At 35.9% G+C, this 20970-nt stretch overlaps 1 protein-coding gene across 2 annotated transcripts in view; it reads right to left on the bottom strand.

Moving 5' to 3' along the window:
• The window catches only part of PLPP4 (phospholipid phosphatase 4), a 244244-nt gene that overhangs the window by 151727 nt on the left and 71547 nt on the right, over positions 1-20970 (bottom strand). For both annotated transcript variants that reach the window (XM_074233512.1, XM_074233511.1), the window contains exon 2: positions 13843-13951. In XM_074233512.1, coding sequence (XP_074089613.1) covers positions 13843-13951 — 109 coding nt within the window. The remainder of the gene's footprint in view (positions 1-13842; positions 13952-20970) is intronic.

Raw genomic sequence — 20970 nt, forward strand, 5'->3', positions numbered from 1 at the left:
CTCATACTTCTTTCTCAATATAATCCAATTATATCATGTATCAATTTCACAAGAAATACAAATGAAGATTCCTTTGCATAAGTCTATTTTTAGCAAATATTTTCCTATTAAAATGGTAGGCATAGAAGTTAAAGGAAAGAAGGAAAAAGGAAGAAATGTGGTAAACTTTGGTAGTCCAAATTAAGACATTACAGGGTTGAGGGGACTGGTGCTCACAAAAGCATTCAATGGGTATAAATAGTGATTGATTCCTCCATTACATTTCAACAAATTCTTCATTTGTTCTAAGTCATAGAAATTTCTTTGCTACTAACTAAATTCAATAAGAGATAAAGTGAGAGAGAAAATCCTTTGGAGGAGGGGAATTATTTTTTTTCCTAAAAATTAGGATGGGGGTAGCAAATATGGGAATAAAAATGATAGAGTAAAAATCTTTCAATGGGATAGGTGATCTATTGATCAATCTATCTATCTATCTAATGCTGCAATGCTCAACAAAAACTCGTCAAAAACCACATTTAAAATTTAGTGTTGATTTTTGACAATGTAATTCATATAACAATTGAGTATAATAAAATGCAATAATGCTACATAAATGGGCTTTGAGGGCCACATGTGGGCCATGGCTTAGACACACCTGATCTAAAGAAGTAGCTGGTGCTTACAAAAGGGGTCTAAAAGTATACCAAAAGCTTTTATTTTATTTTTTTCCATTTACTTGCAAAGATAGTTTTCAACATTCATCCTTTTGTATAAGCTTTTGAATTTAAAAGTATACAATAAACTACATTCCCATCATAGCCTCAACACATGAAAAAAAATCATTTGAACCATTACGTATCTCAGTTTTCCCCTTCATTAATATCAAACTTGTATATGGAAATGGAACTGATGAGTTATTTGTTATAAAGTAAGAAATATCTACTGTGTGGTGAATTGCTCACTATCACGTCACAACTCAATTGATTGATCAATTCGGCTCCCACTTATTCATCAGCAAAGAATGTATCTAAGAATTGAATTTGGATTTCTGGACCATCGTGTAAAATATGGGGATGACACACCCCTGCCAAAAGCACCTAATAATTATGGCAAGCATATATTTTTCTAGTATCTAATAAATTTAATCAAATAACTTTTAAGCTAAAAAGGATGGAGAGTAGAAATGAATTTGTTACTGATGTAGTTGTTATTGCTGCTACTGCTGAGTCATTTCAGTCATGTCTGACTCTTTATGTCCCCATTTGGAATTTTCTTGGCAAAGATAGTGGACTCATTTTACAGATGAGGAAAGTGAGGAAAACTGGTTAGATAACTTTCCCAGAGTTACACAGTTAGCAAGTGTCTGAGTCTAGATTTAAATTCACAACCTCCTGACTCCAGGGCAGGGTTTTTTTTTTTTTGTGTGTGTGTGTGTGTGTGTGTGTGTGTGTGTATCCATTTCCTAATTAGATATCATATAGAAAAGGTACAAAAAAGGGAGAAGAAAAACAGTTGAGACACCCAGAAACAAAATCCAAAAATAAAGAAGTCCAAATGGGGGGGAAAAACCTCTAGCCTCATGCCTATCCACAAAATGCTGAAAGTCCGGGCCACAAACAAGAGACAAAAAGCTTAAAGCAAGAGGTAAATTCAACCTCATAGCTTCCCTCTGAGATTTGGTGAAATGAAACCTATAACTAGACTGTATTTCTGGATAGGTATGTTGTATTCAAAAGGAAAAAAAAAGATAAATGCAGAGGAAGAGAGAATGCTATCTATTAAGAAAGTCTATTCATATGAAGAGTGCCAGGAATCATAGACAGAACTATGACAGAAAATATTTGGGTAAAAGGAGAAAATTAAAGTGATTATTGTCATTGGATTTTATACTTCACGTCATGTAAGTATAAATAGGATATAGATGAGAGGTTTAAGAAATAAATTACAAGCATAGCATAGGGACCTAATAGAGTGATGATGAGGAATTTTAATTATCTAATCATCAGCTGCGTCCTTTCTCTGCCAAAAGCAGAGAAGTAACTCCTCAACTTGCCCTGGTGATGATTTCATCCTTAAAAATGGGGACAATATGGAGAAAGTCTATTTTATTTCTTAATCTTACTAATAGAGAGGAACTGGTTGCTGGGATGAAAATGAGAGGAACCATCAGAAGGAAAGAGTATGTCATGGTCTAGTAAAAACATTGTCAGTATTTTTAAAAGTGAGAAGAAATTGAGGTCAGCAAGGGTATTTAAAGACAATAGGGGTAATTTAAAGCTATATTGGGGGGAAAGGAGGATCAAAGGAGGAATAGAGCATTTGCTTGGGTGAGGAAAAGACAATTATCTCTATCAATAAACAGAAGGCAGAGCTATTTAATCCTTTTGTTTCTGCTTTCTCAGTCAATAAAAATGACCTTTGCTTTGGAAATGATTTGATAAATAGAAGGGGATACTCAAGATAAAAAAGAAGATAATAAGAGCCCCTACTTGTTAATTAATGAAATCAAACCACCTTACCCAAATGAATTACATTCTCAGATATGACAACATTTTCAATGACATTTGAAAAATTATCAAAAAATGGAAAGTGTCACAAGACTTGAAAAGAGCAAATGGTGTCCCAATTTCCAAAAAATGGAAGGAAAGAGTTTGCATACTATAAGCCAAAAATCTGTGTTACACGGAAGCAGATAAAATTCCTTAAGGATAAATGTAAAAAAATCTTACAGTTGCAAACAAACGCCACACAAAAATTAGCTTCACAAATACAAGATAGGAAGGATGTGATTAGATATCAATTGTTTTGAAAACAATCTAGTGGTTTTGATGGACTACATGGTCATTATGAGCCTGCACTATGATATGTCAGCCAAAACAGCTAATAAAAAATTGGGTCTGCAAAAGAAGAGGCATAATTTCCAGAAAGAGAGGTGCACGGAAATCTGCCTTCATCAGACCCGGACTGATGAACATATTCAGTTCTGCAAGCCACAGTTAAGGAGGACATTAAGGACTGTGGAAAGTATTCAGAACAGGGCAATCAGATGACAAAATGTCTCAAGTCTATGCTATATAAGGTTTATATAAGGAATGCTTAGCCTGGAAAACACTAGCTGAAAACATAATAACTCTTCAAATAATTGAAAGACTTTTTGTGAGGAGGGATTATTCTTGTTCTATTTGGACCTCAGGGAAGAATCAAGCAATGACTGGAAGTTGCAGAGATGCTAGAGGAAATTCCCAAATACTGAGAGCTAACCCAAAGCAAAATATGCTAATTTCAGGAATGATGAATTGTCTCTCCTTGGAAGTTTTCTAACAGAGATAGACACTTCCACATAGGGGTAGGTTAGGTAGCCTTCTTGATGTCTCTGCTGTATTTAATACTAATGACCACCTTGATTCCTGTGCCTTATCTTTATGAGGTTTGTGATTCTACTTCCTATTTCCTTCCTTTTTAATCTACTTTCTCTCTGACACCTTTTTTGAGTCATCATTCAAAACCCTCTCCTAGACTGTGAGTGTTCCCCAAAGTTCTGGTCTGGATTCCTTTTTTTTTAAACATCCATCTAATGTCTATTCAGATGACCAGCAAATCTACATCACCAGTCCTTGTCTCTCGGACTTGAGCCCTCCCCAAATTCACCCTCTGCTAAAATATCCTATTTCTGTTTAAGGTGCCATTCTTTCTGTGTCCCAAGTCCATGACCTTGGCATTTTCCTTAACTCATTAGTTCATTCACATGCCCAATCAGTTGCCAAATCTTGGTGTTCTTACACTTCATCTTTATCTCTGCTGTACTCATGCCTTCTCCTCCTTCAAGACTTAGCTCAGCACCATCTTCTATAGGGAGTCTTTTCTGATGCCCTTAGCTATTATAGCCTTTCTGCATAACTCCATTGTGTTCAGTCTTTCTATATTTATAGACATTGCTTTTCTCTTCCCATAAGAATGTCAGCCCCTAAGGAGCAGAGATAAGTTCGATCTTTTTATTTTATGTTTCGAATCTAAGTCCATCCTCTTCTTGGCTTTTGAAGTCTTTCATAACCTAATCCTTTCATTTTTTGTTTTCTTACTCTTTATTCCCCTCCACATACTCTGTGACAACTTCATTGATTTTCCTCAACAAGACAACCCCAACTCCTAATTTAAGGCATTTTCAATGTCTGTCTACCATGCCTTGATTCTCTGCTTCATCTCTTTTTCCTAGCTTCCCTGTCTTCCTTAAAGTCTCAGTTAATGCTCCATCTTCTCTCAAAATCCTTTCTCGGTCCCCAAATGTTATTAGTAACTTCTGAAAGAGATAAAGTCTGATATTTCTTCAGGAGAATATTATAGATTAGAATAAGATGAACTATGGGTTATGTCTCTTCTGCCCCTCCTTCCCTGACAAGCAACTTCTGGGATGTCAGTGAATGTTATCATGATCAGAATGTAAAGAACAAACTGATCTGGTTCCTTATATACTGAGTCCAGATGTCCATATATTCCTCAGGGCTGAAGGAGATATGTGTCTCTGTTTGGATTATATGCTTTTCTTTAAATTAGCTTACATGCTTAGATTGTGAATACCACATTCTTAACTAATGAGGATGGGTCGGGGGGGGGGATCATGTTAGAAACCATATATATTGTTTCTGTTGTTCATGTCTCATTGCTTCACTCTCCCATCTATATGGTTGAGTAGAGGTCTGCTTCTTGAGAATCAAATAAAGACTTTTTCTCTTCATACCTCGAGAAATCTCCAAAATTTATTTAAGGGGGTTACATACCACACGCTTGTCTCTGATGTAATCTTCAGTTTAGTCTGGATATATCTTGTTTATATATAGTTGCTTAGACTGTGAGATCTTTGAGAGCAGGGACTTTTAGTATTTAATAAGATGCCAGACTTAAAAAATGCTAGCTGACTGGCTGATTAATCCTTTCACTCTTGTTTAATAAATTACCATGATGTTTGTCCTTCATTTTGAAGAAGACCATGACATCAGGGAGGTGATGGCATTACAACTATGTGAACTAGGTTTGAGTGAGAGAGTCTCGCTTTCTCCTCTGGAGCCATCTGGGTCCAGTGGCCAGATATGAATCAGGAGAACCGGAGACAGCCCTGGATGTGAAGCATTCAGGGTTGAGTGACTTGCCCAAAGTCACACTGCTAGTAATTGGCTGAGGTCAAATTTGAACTCAAGTTCTCCTGACCTCAGGGCTGGTGCTCTACCCACTGTGCCAGTAGCAACTGAATGGGAAGCTAACCTCACTCATGTGGTAGTATGCCGTTTAATATTATAATTACATGTAGGCTGTGTCTGTGACATTCACAAAAAATTTTAAAACCTGGGTCAAGAAAACTGTCTGGAGCCATTGATGCCCACACAGAAAATATACATCAGAGATAGGCATTGAATCCAGGGGGTTTGACTCCAAGGTTGGCTCTTTATCCATTATGTCCTGTTGTTTCTCATCATGGTAAGAAATATTAATTACATTCTGAATCTGCATTTTAATTATTCTTTCCTTTGCATTGCATAGTTCCATTCTATTTTAAGTGGTAAAAGAGAAAAAATACTTATCTAGTAATTTATTTTCTGAGAAAAACTGCTACCTATCTCTTCAGATCTTCTGAGGACAGAGTAATAGTTCATTTGTGACTTCTCTTTGGGTAAACAAGAATAGAAAAATATAGACCCTGGGCAACTTTTGCCCTTGGTTATGAATGAGGGCCCAGGGTTATGCTGGACTCCAGATTAGAAGGCCACACATGCAAAGTAAACAGCTTTCTCCCTAATTAAGAAATTTGATTGTGTCTGACTTCCAACAAGCTAATGAATCTGACTCTAGGAGTTCACTGATTAAACAAGTGAAGGTAATGTCAACCTAAGTTTGGAGACATTTTCAACAGTTGAAAATGGGCCATTCCTCGGATATAATGATTGCTGTATTCTACTATCTGGACCATTTGGAAATATCCTGGACATTCAGTGGCATTTTAAAGGAGATAAAAGGGAGGAAAATGGGATGAGGGTCTATGTTAAGAATTTACTGCTATTATTTGTTGAAATTCTAATTATATAAATGCTAAGCAGGGGTGAAATTTTCTCTGGGATGAATGACAAATGGGACCATTAAGAATTCCTAGTAGATTTAAGTATTCAATCAAACGCAGCTTGTAAATGGTGTATAAAAATCATTTTTGCATTTGTAGACTGAACCCCAGGAATAATCTGTGCTGCTGGCAAGTAATTATATAATATCACAAAGAAAATTAAAAATAGCTTTGATTTTTTAAGATCTAAATGATCTTTTTCAAGTCCCTTCCAGCCCTAAGATTCTGTGAATTTTGAGTATAAAAATTAAATGGCCTATCACAATATTTTTTGCCAATATTTCCTCAACTTTTAAACTCCACAGATTTTGGGGCAGCTTTTGGCACAGTGGACAAAGCACTGACCCCAAATTCAAATCCAGTCTCAGAAGTCTAATACTATCTGTGGTACCTTAGGCAAGTCACTTAACCCCACTGTCTTGCAAAACCAAAGGTAGAAAAAATATCAATTTTGTATTGTCTTCTTAGGAAGCACATTATAGCCTAAATGTAAAATGTTATTTCCAAATTATAATCAAAAGGATGATAGGCAACTATGTGGAAGAGTGGATAGAGTGTTGAACTTAAAAGTCAGGATTACCTGAGTATGGAACCTGACTCAAACACAAACAATATGACCTTGGGCAAATAACCTCTCAGACTCATGTAAATGAGAATAATGAGATCAAATACTTCATTGGGTTTTTGTGGGGATCAAATGAGATACATATATTAGAATACTGCATAAATGCTAGCTATTATTATTCTTATATTATTAGCAATATTCAGTAATAATATATCTTCTGGCTAGGTCAATGATATGCTATTTTCTGACTTGCAAAAAAAAAGGTAGAACCCAAAGACATCATGATTCTTTTTAGTTAATTAAAGATATGCAAGAAGAAAGAAACTTATTCTTTTTGGTTGTTAGGTTTTTGCAAGGCAATGGGGTTAAATGACTTGCCCAAGGCTACACAGCTAAGTAATTATTAAGTGTCTGAGGCCTAATTTGAACTCAGGTACTCCTGACTCCAGGGCCTGTGCTTTATACACTGCAGCCCTGCAGCCACCTAACGGCCCCCCCCCCACTGTGCCACCTAGCCACCCCAAAGAAACTTCTTCTTAAAGATATCTGGAAATATAGATGAATTTGTTGACTTTATATTAAGGAAATCACATAGATGGATATCCTAGCAATAGACTATCATCAAAGGCATCATCAAAAAAGGGCACAATTAAAGCAAAAGCCAATCCCAAAGTAGAAGACAATAAATACTGATAAATCCTTAATGGAGGTACTTTTTGATATATCTTGCACTCTCAGATCGGAATTATGACCTCTTTTACATAAAAGACATAGCTACTGACAGCTTGGGAATAGCATGGAAAATCTCAGTTGAGGTTTTGTGAATAAGAATGAGAAAAGAAAAGTACTGTCTCTCTTTTTTGACCAAAGGAAGGACATATAAAATAAGTTTATCAAGGAATGTTGGCTAGAGTCAAATATTTCCTCTTATCCTCTGTTGTCTTTCTAATGAGTGCAGCCCATTTTGTAATGAAAGTAAAACATACTTTTAGCTGCAGTGAAATAGGGTAGATTGTATACTGGGTTTAGATTCAGGAAGACCTGGGGTCCAAACCAGGCTTTGACATTTTCAAGGTATGGGAACCAGCACAAGTCACTTAACTTCTCTGTTTCAGACAGCCCCCACAATTTAGCAGTAACAGTGTTTTAACTTAGCAGACAGCCTTACAGAAATAGCAAATGATTCTTGGAATCACTTCTTTTCCCCTCTGCTCCAAAAATTGGCAAAAGCTTCCTAACGATGTCAAATCAAATTGTCCATCTTGCCTACAAGTCAGCCACAATATGGTAACAACTTTCCAGCTAATTGCCTATTCATCTCCTCCACTTACTGGGTACAGCTGAACTGTCTCCCACAAACTACCCTGAGTTTTGCCTCCATGTCCCCACTGCTGCCTATGTCATAAATGTCCTCCTCCTCATCACCTAGTGAATTGTCATCCATCTTTTTACATTTCAAGTTCTGTCTCCTCCATGAAGCTTTATCTGATATAACCCTTGTTGGCAAAAACTGTCCTCAAACCTAGCATTGCACTTTATTTTGATCTTTTGTATGGGGCTGATTTATCATACATTATTTGATGTCAACATTCTCTCTGTGTCTTTTCCCCTCCCTCCTTCAAGAGGGTCAGGGAATATGTCTTTTATCCACTAGTAGCTTCCTGGAGAACGACTTGGGAAGTGCTTAATGATGACCTTCATTCTTCAAGAAGATCATGACATCAGGAAAGTGATGCCATGACAAGCACATGAATTAGATCTGAGTGGGGGGGCTGTGCTAAATCACCAGCCTCACTTTCTCCTCCAGAGCCATCTGAGTCTAGTAACCATATATGAATTAGGACGACTGCCCTGGGTGCAAGGCAATCAAGGTTAATTGACTTGCCGGAGGTCATATAGCTGTTAAGTATAAAATGTCTGAGGCCAAATTTGAACTCAGATCCTCCTGACTCCAGGCCTGACACTCCATGCACTGTACCACTTAACTGCTTAATAAACTTTTGTTGAAATAACCTGGTTGTTGGATAACATTGTTATAAAATCATTCATTTATCTGAGCTCAATTATTGATAAATTATCCATTATATCATCGAGAAATATCAGGCCAATAAGGCTATTTAGAAGAAAAGGAAGGAAGGAAGGAAGGAAGGAAGGAAGGAAGGAAGGAAGGAAGGAAGGAAGGAAGGAAGGAAGGAAGGAAGGAAGGAAGGAAGGAAGGGAGGGAGGGAGGGAGGGAGGGAGGAAGGAAGGAAGAGAAGGAAGGAAGGAAGGAAGGAAGGAAGGAAGGAAGGAAGGAAGGAAGAGAAGAAGAAGAAGAAAGAGAAGAGAGAGAAAGAAAGAAAGAAAGAAAAAAAGAAAGAGAGAGAGAAAGAGAGAAAGAGAAAGAGAGAAAGAGAGAAAGAAAGAAAGGGAGGGGAAAAAGGAAGGAAGAAAGAAAGGAAGATAAGATGGAGGAACAAGGGAAGAAAAGAAAGAAGGAAAAAGAAGGAAGAGAGAAAGAAAAAGAGAGAAAAAGAGAAAGAAAGGAAAAGGGGAAAGTATTTGGAAAGGTAAATGGAAAAGGGAGGGAAAAGGACACATTTTAAAATGGTCAAAATACTAATTTGCCTAACAATAGAAAAAATGTGGATTAATTCAAATTGTATTCAAAATACGCTTTATTTAGGATATTTATAGTTCAATAGAAGTATAAGAGATTAATATATTAATTTCTTAGTTTTCTATTTCAATATATCTGTTATCTGAGGCACACGTAGTCCCCTCTACCAGAGCTGCTCAAACTTGTGTTTTTTCATCCTATGCCATCTCCTCTTTCCTTCAGAGGACCCAGTCAATGACATGACTAACTTCTTATGGATCTTAAGAGACATCAGGGCAACACTTGTCAAGCCAAGCTCTGTGGGGCAACCATAGATCTCACTTCGATACCCCTTTTGGAAACTGATGACATGACTACAATATTATTCATAAAAAAGAACATCTGGAGAACCACCATATGAATATGCAAAACATTTTCCCTCTGCCCTCTCCATACCAATGGGAATCACCTTTGATGAGCATATGTTTCCCACTAGGATGTCTTACTTGAAGTTAGTACTCAGCAAATCATTTAATAAAATAATCTCCATGGCCTTGGCATCATTCATGATTTTTAACATATTTATAGGCACTACCTTGCCTGAGAAGAGCTAGTAAAACTTAATTTTATTGTGGTGTACCAAATGGTCTCTTGCAATCAACCAATACCAGACACATCAACATTTCTATACAGTAACTGTGTTACTGTAAAGATGTAATTAGCTATAGAAAATCATCTGTGCAAACCTGCCTGCTTCCTACACATACTGTCATCTTGGTCACCCTCAATGCATAAACTATTCTCATAAAGATTATATAAACACAAGAAAGTTGTGATAAAGGTCTTTCCAGTTGTATTTCTTTGGGATTCACTGCACTCAAACTCTGGTCCATCCTTTAGAAATTCTCTTCTCCAAAAGATCTTACAAAAATGATGCCTAAAGGACTTGAAAATTCCATTACCTCTGGTACAAAAGAAGTGAGGTCTATACACTTTTCCCAAAGTAATTTTCTTAAATTTCATTGCCACTTACATTGGAATATCAAGGGGAATTCAATAATGATAAAATAGACGACTTTGGATATACTTGTATATTTGTTCCATTTCATCACCATTTGTTTTTTCTCCTTCCTAGAAATGCTTAGTTGACTTCTTTTCTCCTTGACTGCTTGTCACTGTTTTACTAAGCAATATTTCTCATATTTGCTTATATTTCTATAATTATAATAAATATGCTAATTATAATTCTATTAGTTATAATTAATTATAATTCTATATTACATCTATAATATTTTGCAAATATATTTGTCCCCTAAACCATAGATCTTTTAACTGTGTTTATCTCTCCATTCAGCAAGGAAACCAAGTATTTGTTGTCTCAGGCAGCATATGACTCTTGTGATCTTGTCACTGTAGTAACTGTTTTGCATTGGTTTCACTTCTCTAAGAAATAGTTATTGATTTAACTCTGTTTTTTGTTCATGCTCCAATTCTTTGAACCAAAAGTTTGTGTCAATAGACTGGATTCAAAAGTTTGTGTGACAGGTTGGACTGAAGGTCTTAGATTTCATTTGATCTCTTCTTTATCATTTCTTCTAGCTCTGATTTATTGTTTTTAATCAGTTGTTTATATGGCCAATTCCTAAGGTATTCCATAAAGATATTTGGAGCTCCCATAGAGAATACTGCTAATGAATCTTTTGTTAAAAATATGTCCTATTAATTATAAATCTGACTACTATACATATATGCTATTAGAAAAGAGCTATGAAAGGCAGAAAGAATATATTTAATATTATCTCTATTAAAGGCACCCAGAAGACCAGACAATTTATGTGCTGAAAAATAATTTTCACTTCCATATTACACATATAATTTTATGTACTGCACTGATTGTGTTTTTATAGATATACATAAATCTTGTGGCTCCAACTGAATGAAATTCATCAACTAGTATTAACAAAATGAAGATTGAACTTATTTCATTAAAAGATCTGTGGAAGATAACACCAAGTTGAATACACTTCTATCCCTTGGAAAAAATGCAACATTGAAAAACCCCTTCAGTGCTTCCTCTCTACTAGCTGCCAACATGCAAATGTGCCCCCATCTTTTTTGTGTCTGAAGCTAGAATATTCATGGATTTTGTCTTTAGACTTCAAAAAGTTCATTGTTAATAAGTCCAGGATTCTGCAACAAATTTCCACCAATCTGGCATGGAAATTAATTCCCAAAGTATGTTTTACAGTTTGAAAGTCCTGAATGGAGATAAATGATAAATACAAGGTTTGTCTGATTAAAGCAATAAAACTAATTTAATTAGACCTGATATAAAGTTTTGATTTCAAAATAACCTGTCTTATATTGAAATGGAAAGATGCCCAACTCACAGCAAAATAAAATGCTATCTCCACATCTTATACTTCCCTCAGATTTATGGAATTTAACTCCTTTTTTTCAGGATAAAAAGTAATTATCAGAAAACAACTGAAGTGATTGTTTTCATTCTTTCATGAAGTGAGCTCCGTTACACAAAGATTCTTCTAATTATCACTAATTAAAATGATCTCATCAAGAAAACTAAAGGTGTTTTGTTGTGTTTTTCTTTTTCAAACTCAAAATTATCTTCTGTAGAGTCATTTAAAATCAGTTGGCTCAATCATTTCAGCAGTTAGTAGCACATGGTTTAATGCTGTATAAATAGAAAGTCTTTGTGTTATATCTAATGAGTAGTTTTGTTTGTTTGTTTTCAACTCAAGATTTCATCTACCATAGAGAACTTGGCAGTATTTAAGGTGTAAATTAGTGGGTTATTTTGAACTGGGTCCTTCACTCTTCAAAATTAAACTCCTTGAAAATTAAGCACAATGTATATGCATCAGGATGTGTGTGTGTGTGTGTGTGTGTGTGTGTGTGTGTGTGTGTGTGTGTGTGTGTGTGTGTGTGTGTGTTGGGCTGGGGCAGGGGGAAGATAATGAAACCTCCCAACATCTACTTGTGATATTTTTCCATACAGCCCCCAAAGCAGAAAATGTGAACATTAATGGCTAAACAGAGGTAAAACCAAGGCTGATAAATAATATTGTAGAAAGAACAAAGGACAAAATCCTAAAGATTTCACTCTACCTCCAAAGACTGATTGATTAAGTTATTCATTTTTAGGACATCATTTATATTGATGTAAAAATGTGCTTGATCCTATGAAGTATTCTTAAATTCCAGAGTTTTAGTTATTAAGAAACATGCAATATTTAAAGTTTTTTGGAGATATTGAACTTTAATCTAATTGGTAATAATTTCATCCTCAGTTTCAGACTCTTCTTACAAGGTCAACAAATAAGATCAGTTCATTGGTTATCAAGTTTTCTTCATCACAGATATCTTATAATAGATTTGATATTCAATGATTCCTGATATACATAGACTCATGGAACACTAGACTGGAAGAGACTTTGGAAACCATGTATGCTAACTCTTTCATTTCACAGATGAGTAACCCAAGTCCCTGAAAGGTAGCACGGTTTAGTGGCTAGAGAGCTGGCCTTGTCAGAAGGTAGACACGTGCTGAAAAATAATCTTCAGTTTTATATTATAGGTATTAGAAATTTACACACTTCATTGATTGTGTTTTTTATAGATTCACACTACATCTTAAGGGTCTGGTAGAATGCAATTCATCAAATAATGTTAACAAATGAAGCTGAAAGGCAACATGACTAGACCAAGAGTTTGTTGGTCTCTGAGTCAGGAAAGACCTGGAAATCAAAGACTCAGCCCTGAGATATATGCTTCATTTATGGTCCTAATAAGTCACTTTCCTAAGCAAGTGTCTGAGATTAGACATTGCAGATGGCAATCTACCTTGGTGAGGGGTGGGGGGGATTCCTTAGCAAGAGCTGCCAATAAAATCACAGGCCTGTTCTTCCTTCCCAAAAATGACTAAACAAACAAACAAACAAATAAATGAATGAAGGTGTAAGTCAAATTATGGTTTAATTATCTCAGGCATACACTAGTTGTGTGACTAGGGGTAAAAAAACTGCTTAATTTCTAAGTCCCTCAGGTAATTCTAGATGACCAAATCACAGAGAAGAGTTGCAGATCTGAACCAGAAAAGTGAGTTTGCAAAACAATAGTTCTCTGGACTTATGAAATCTTAAGTACAGACCAATATAATACACATATACATGCACACAGACACACACACACACACACACACACACACACACACACACACAGTCTGTGCTCAGGTGGGAGTAGGGTAGGATGAGTTGTCCAAGGACCCATAGCCAGTCAGTGGCAGAATGGTACCAGTCCCAACAATATCTCTTGAATCTGTGAACTGTGCTGTGCTTTCTTTTCTGCTGATACAATGAGCAGTTATTTAATTACATCATCCTAATAGCTCCCTCATAATTTTGAATTGATCATTATCTATCAGGTCCTTCCAACTCTGGAATTCTATGATTTTAATTAAATGGAGTTGAAAACTTTTCATTCCCATCTAATATTCTCAGGTCTTTTTAGTAAAAGTTTGAACCACAAATACAATTTTTTTAATTTAGAATTTAGGTGGTTATTGAATGTTCTATTATATCACCCAATACTTACAAACATGAGGCGTGTTGGTATATTGTCCGATTGCACCAATGGATTTTTATAGAGCCAGATCTCTTCTGGCTGGATGACTCTCTGGAATGGGTCCAAAAATTCTGTAAATCTGGAAGAAAACAAAGAAAGTCACAAGAGACCTGTTCTCACATCATGTCCTACTAGCCCATCAATGAGATGGTGCTTGGCTCCAGACTAAGTCGCACAGCAGTCAGTCACTCTTTGAGAACATGGCCCAAACAGCCTCCTGAAGGTAATCTGCCTAGTGGAAGGGTAATCATATGAGAGTAATGAAACAGGCTTTCATACACCTAAAGCAACCGATTTTCAAAAGGGAAATGAGGAAGGACAAAATAAAGTTAAATCAGTAGAATCAAGAATAGGTTCATCTCTGCCACTAACAAACTGGGACCTTGAGCTCCTCAGTACTGTTCTTTGGGCTTTTGGTTTTTATTCTCTTAACAAAAAAAAAAAAAAAAACATCAAGAAAGAATGTCTGTGTGTGTGTGTGTGTGTGTGTGTGTGTAAAGCAATCAGAGAGAGTAATCCAAATCATTCATTTTATGGGTGGGAAAACTAAGTCCCAAGGATGTTCCAAGGGAAATTTTGCCCAAGGTCACCCTTGACAGGCTTGATTTAAAATCCAAGTCTACTGAGGAAAAAGAAGGAGAGAATGGGATAAAGAGAAGAAAAAAGGAAAAGGATAATATCCCACTATGTTTTGCTACAAAAGGACCAGATGGATTTAGGCATCTCAGTTCTTAAACCTTTCATACCTCAACCCACCACATGGAGCCATTCACACAGATGAGTCTGTGCAGCCACCTGGACTATGAAGATAGCACTAATCCTCCTAGGAAAGAAGAGGACAAACTGAAGACTGGTCAGCCTGGGTTTTGTCCCCCTGATCCATTTATAGGCCCAAGACCAGGCTGACACAAATGTGTGACAGGTGATGAGAATTGGAGAGCACAGAGGTCCCTCTCATTTAGATGGTGTGACTGGATTATCAGCACACCAAGCTACTCATTACCTTTGCCTTCCATCTAGCACAAAACTCAGGTCTCAGAATCATCTCTCTGTCTCTGTCTCTGTCTCTCTATCTCTATCTGTTTCTCTGTGTGTGTGTCTCTTTGTCTCTGTCTCCGTCTCTCTATCTCTCTGTCTCTGTCTCTCTGTCTCTCTCTGTTTCTCTCTCTCACTCTCTGTCTCTGAGTCTGTCTCTGTCGCTCTCTCTGCCTTTCTGTCTCAACTCTCTCTGTGTCTCTGTCTCTCTTTGTCTTTGTCTCTCTATCACTGTGTCTTTCTCTATCCCTATCTCTATCTCTCTATCTCTCTGACTCTCTGTCTCTGTCTCTCTGTTTGTTTCTCTATATCCTCTCTCTCTCTCTCTCTCTCTCTCTCTCTCTCTGTCTGCCTCTCTCTCTCTCTCTCTCTCCTCTCTCTGTCTGCCTCTCTCTGTCTCTCTCTGTCTCTCTCTCTCTCTCTCTCTCTCTCCCAGTCTTTCAATCTCTCTCTGTCTCTCTCTGTCTCTGTGACTGTATTTCTCTGTGAGTCTGTCTCTGTCTTTCTGGCTCTGTCTCTATATCTATCACTGTGTCTCTCTTTCTTTATATCTGTTTCTCTTTGTCTCTTTCTGTCTCCATGTCTCTCTCTATCTGTGTCTATCTCTGTGTGTGTCTCTCACTCTGTGTCTCTGTCTTCCTGTCTCTGTGTCTGTCTCTCTGTCTTTCTGTCTCTATTTCTCTGTGTCTCTCTCTGTCTCTCCGTGTGTTTCTCTGTCTGTATCTCTCTCCCTCCCCACTCTCTCTCTGTCTCCCTGTCTCTCTCTGTCTCTCTTTGTGTCTCTCTATGTGTTTTTCTGTCTCTGTCTCTCTATCTATGTGTCTCTCTCTTGTCTCTCTCTCCATCTCTCTCTATCCCTGTCTCTCTTTGTGGCTGTCTCTCTTCTCTGTCTCTCTCCATCTCTCTCTATCTCTGTCTCTCTCTTTGTCTCTCTTCTGTCTCTCTCCATCTCTCTATCTCTGTCTCTCTATATTTCTCTCTGTCCCTCTGTATGTCTCTTTCTCTGTCTGTCTCACCCTGTCATCTCTCTGTCTCATTTGTCGGAGAGAGACACAGAGAGAGAGAGAGAGATCAAATTCCTTAATATAGAAGTACCTCAACCCTGCTTTTGATATCTATATACCTTTTAATCTATAGATCACCATTAATACTGTAGGTACCTGATGAACTCTCCCTTAAAACAAAAGCAAAAAGCAGACTGGATTAAAAAGCAGAATCCTACAATATGCTGCTTACAAGAAACTCATTTGAAGCAGAGAGATACATATAGAGTAAAGGAAAAAGGTTAGAGCAAAATATATTTTGCTTAATCTGAAATGAGAAAAGTAGGTGTAGCAATCCTGATTTCAGACAAAGTAGATGTAAAAATAGATAGCATTAGAAGAGATAGGGAAGGAAACTATATTCTCATAAAAGGTACAATAGACAATAAAGTGATTTCAATACTGAATATGTATGCACCCAATGGGATAGTATTCAAATTCTTAGAGGAGAAGCTGAAAGAACTATAGAAAGACATAGAGCAAAACTCTACTAGTAGGAGACTTCAACCTCCTGCTCTCAGATTTAGATAAATCAAATCATAAAACAAACAAGAAGGAAATTAAGGAGGTAAATAGATTGTTAGAAAACCTAGATATGATAAACTTATGGAGGAATTGGAATGGGGATCGAAAGGAATAAACTTTCTTATCTGCAGTACATGGCACTTATACAAAAATTGACCATGTACTAGGGCATAAAAACCTAATGATCAATTACAGAAAGGCAGAAATAGTGAATAAAATCTTTCTCAGATCATAAAGCAATAAAAATGAAATGCGATATTGGGCTAGGAAGATATAGACTGAAAACTAATTAGAAACTAAATAATCTCATTTTTTAAAATGAGTGGATCAAACAACAAATTATAAAAAGAATTAATTATTTCATCATCCTAGATAATGACAATAATGAAACAACATACCAAAACCTATGGGATTCACTCAAGGCGGCTATCAGGGGATATATTATATATCTCTAAATGCTTCCATGAATAAATTAGAGGAAGAGGAAATCAATGAATTAAATATGCAACTAAAAAAAATTAGAGAAAGAACAAATTAAAAACCCCAACTAAATACCAAATTAGAAATTCTAAAAATTAAAGGAGAAATAAAATTGAAAGCAAAAAATAACTATTGAATTAATAAATAAAACCAAGAGTTGGTTTTATGAAATAAACCAATAAAATGGATAAAACTCTGGTCAATTTGATTTAAAAAAAAAGAAAGAAGAAAACTAAATTGCTAGTGTCATAAATAAAAAAGGTAAACTCACCACCAATGAGGAGGAAATTAAAGTAATAACTCAGAATTATTTTGTGTAACTCTATGCCAATAAATTTGACAATCTAAATGAAATGGAGGAATATCTACAAAAATATAAGTTGCCCAGTTTAAATGAAGAGGAAATTAAATACCTAAACAATCCTATCTCAGAAAAAAGAAATTCAACAAGCCATTATTGAACTCCTAAAGAAAAGAATCTCCAGGCCCAGATGGATTCATAAGTGAATCTTACCAAACATTTAAGGAAAAACTGGTTCTAATTCTATATAAACGCTTTGGAAAAATAGATGAAGACAGAACTCTGCCTAACTCTTTCTATGATACCAATATGGTACTGATACCTAAACCAGGAAGAGTTAAAATAGAAAAAGAAAATTATAGGCCTATCTCCCTGATGAATATAGATACAAAAATCTTAAATAAAATCTTAGCAAAAATGATTACAACAAGTTATCACTAGAATAATACACTATAACCAAGTAGTATTTATTCCAGGAATGTAGGGCTGGCTCAATATTAGGAAATCTGCTATAATAAATAATTATATCAATAACAAACCTATCAGAAACCATATGATCATATCAATAGATGCAGAAAAAGCTTTTGACAAAATATAGCACCCATTCCTATCAAAAACACTAGAGAGTGTAGGAATAAATGAATTGTTCCTTAGAGTAATAAGCAGTATCTATCTGAAATCATCAACAACCATTATATGCAATGGGGATAGGCTAGAGGCATTCCCAATAAGATCAGGGGTGAAATAAAAATGTCCATTATCACCACTACTATTCGATATTGTATTAGAAATGTTAGCTTCAGAAATAAGAGAAGAAAAAGATTGAAGGAATTAGAAATGGGAAGGAAGAAACAATACTCTAGAGAATCCAAAAAAATTATCTAAAAAACTACTAGAAATAATTAGCATCTTTAGTAAAGTCACAGGATATAAAATAAACCCTCATAAATCCTCAACATTTCTATATATGACTAGCAAGATACAGCAGAAAGAACTAGAAAGAGAAATCCCATTCAAAGTAACCTCAGACAATATAAAATACCTGGGCATCTATCTGCCAAAGCAGAATCAAAAACTTTTTGAAAACAATTACAAAACACTTCTCACACAAATAAAATCAGATTTAAATAGCTGGGAAAATATCAATTGCTCAAGTATAGGTTGAGCTAATATAAAAATATGACAATTCTACCAAAACTAAATTATTTGTTGAGTGCCCTACCAATCAAAATTCAAAAAAAATTACTTTAATGAGTTGGAAAAAGTTGTATGTAAGGGACAGCTAGGTGGTGTAGTGGATAAAGCACTGGCCCTGGAGTCAGGAGTATCTGGGTTCAAATCCAGTCTCAGACACTTAATAATTACCTAGCTGTGTGACCTTGGGCAAGCCACTTAACCCCATTTGCCTTACTAAAAAAAAGAAAAAAAAGTTGTATATAAATTCATATGGAGAAATAAAAAGTTAAGAATTCCCAGGAATTCACTGAAAAAAAAGTGCAAAAAAAAGGGTGACAGCCTTACTAGATATAAAATTATATTATAAAGCATCAGTCATCAAAACTGTCTGGTATTAGCTAAGAAATAGTGTGGTGGATCAGTGGAATAGACTAGGTGCAATAGCAGAAAATGATTATAGTAATCCACTGTTTGATAAACCCAAAGAGTTCAGCTACTGGGATAAAAACTCTCTCTTTAATAAAAAACTGTTGGGAAAATTAGAAGTTAGTGCAGAAGAAACTCAGATTAGACCAATATCTTACACCCTATACCAAGATAAGATCCAAATGGACACAGGATCTAGACATAAAAAAAAATATTATAAGCAAAATAGAAGATCAAGGAGTAGCTTATCTTTCAGATCTATGGAAAGGGAAGCAGTTTATGACCAAGGAAGAGATGGAGGACATCAGTAAAAACAAACTAGATAATTTTGAATACATTAAATTAGAAAGCTTTTGCACAGATAAAACCACTGTAACCAAGATCAAAAGAAATTTAGTAAATTAGGAAACAATTTTTACAACTAGTAGTTCTGACAAAGGACTCATTTCTAAAATGTACAGAGAACTGAGTCAAATTTTCAAAAAACAAGCCATTCCCCAATTGACAAATGGACAAAGGATATGCAAAGGCAATTTACAGCTGGGGAAATCAACCAATCCATAGTCATGTGAAAAACTGCTCTAAATCATTACTTATTAGAGAAATGCAAATTAAAACATCTCTGGGGTACCACCTCACCTCTCAGACTGGCCAATATGAACATAAAGGATAATGAACAATGTTGGAAGGGATGTGGGAAATCTGAGACACTAATACATTATTGTGGAACTATGAACAAATCCAACCTTTCTGGAGAGAAGTTTGGAATTGCACCCAAAGAACAACAAAAATGTGCATACCCTTTGATCCAGTAATACTACTACTGGGTCTATGTGCCCTGAAGAGATAATGAAAAAGGGTAAAAATATCACTTGTACAAAAGTATTCATAGCAGCCCTGATTGTGGTGGCACAGAATTGGAAATCAAGTAAATGTCCTTCAATTGGGGAATGGCTTAACAAAATGTGGTATATATGTATGTCATGGAACATTATTGTTCTATTAGAAACCAGGAGGGTTGGGAATTTAGGGAAGCCTGTAAGGATTTGCATGAACTGATGCTGAGCGAGATGAGCAAAACCAGAAGAATATTATACACCCTAACAGCAATATGGGGGTGATGATCAACCTTGATGGATTTGCTCATTCCATCAGTGCAGCAATCAGGGACAATTTTGGACTATCTGCAATGGAGAATACCATCTGTATCCAGAGAAAGAATTGTGGAGTTTAAACAAAGACCAAAGACTATTACCTTTAACTTAGGAAAAAATACTGATAACTTTTTACGTAATTTTGTTATCTCTTATACTTTATTTTTCTTTGTTAATGATATGATTTCTCTCTCATCACATTCAACTTCATCACATTCAACTTAGATCAATGTAAGTGGAAACAATGCAAAGACTAACAGACTGCCTTCTGTGGGGCGGGGGGGGGGGCAGGAAGCAAGATTAGGGGAAAAATTGTAAAACTCAAAAATAAATAAAATCTATTTAAAAAAAAAACACTGTAGGTCCCTGCCAGCACCTACCTTCCCATTACCCATTGTTCTATCACAAAATTTCAAAGGTCTCCCAAGACCTGTCTCAAAAGGTTTTTTCTAAGGCTAAGCTTCATTTTTATAGGAGAATGCACTCTGGATTTCAAATCAGGAGCATTGGACTCTAGTCATATCTCGGGATCCCTTCTTCATTGTATGATCTTGGGTAAAATCACTGACAGAACAAGAGAATCATAAAGTGATAAAACTAAGAGGAGTTTTAGAGATTCATATAGCCTCATTTTATATTCACCTTATTTCTCAAAATTATTTTCTGAGATGTTGAAAGGCCAGGTAGTTTGCCCAACTGGGACCATTGTTCAGGTAACAGGATTCCCTGCTTGGCTATTTCCCTTTCCACTTCTATTCTTTTGAACCTTGGGTTCCAGTTTCCCCAAGGACTAATTTACCTGTGAGATCTATAGAAAGGGGAGCAGTTGTGACCAAAGAAGAGAAAGAGAACATTATAAAATGCAAAATGAATAATTTGACTACATTATATTGAAAAGTTTTTGCACAAATAAAACCAATTCAAACAAAATTAAAAGGGAGACAGTAAGTGGGGAAAC

This window comes from Macrotis lagotis, chromosome 4 (assembly GCF_037893015.1).
Source record: "Macrotis lagotis isolate mMagLag1 chromosome 4, bilby.v1.9.chrom.fasta, whole genome shotgun sequence".
Classification (NCBI taxonomy): Eukaryota; Metazoa; Chordata; class Mammalia; order Peramelemorphia; family Peramelidae; genus Macrotis; species Macrotis lagotis.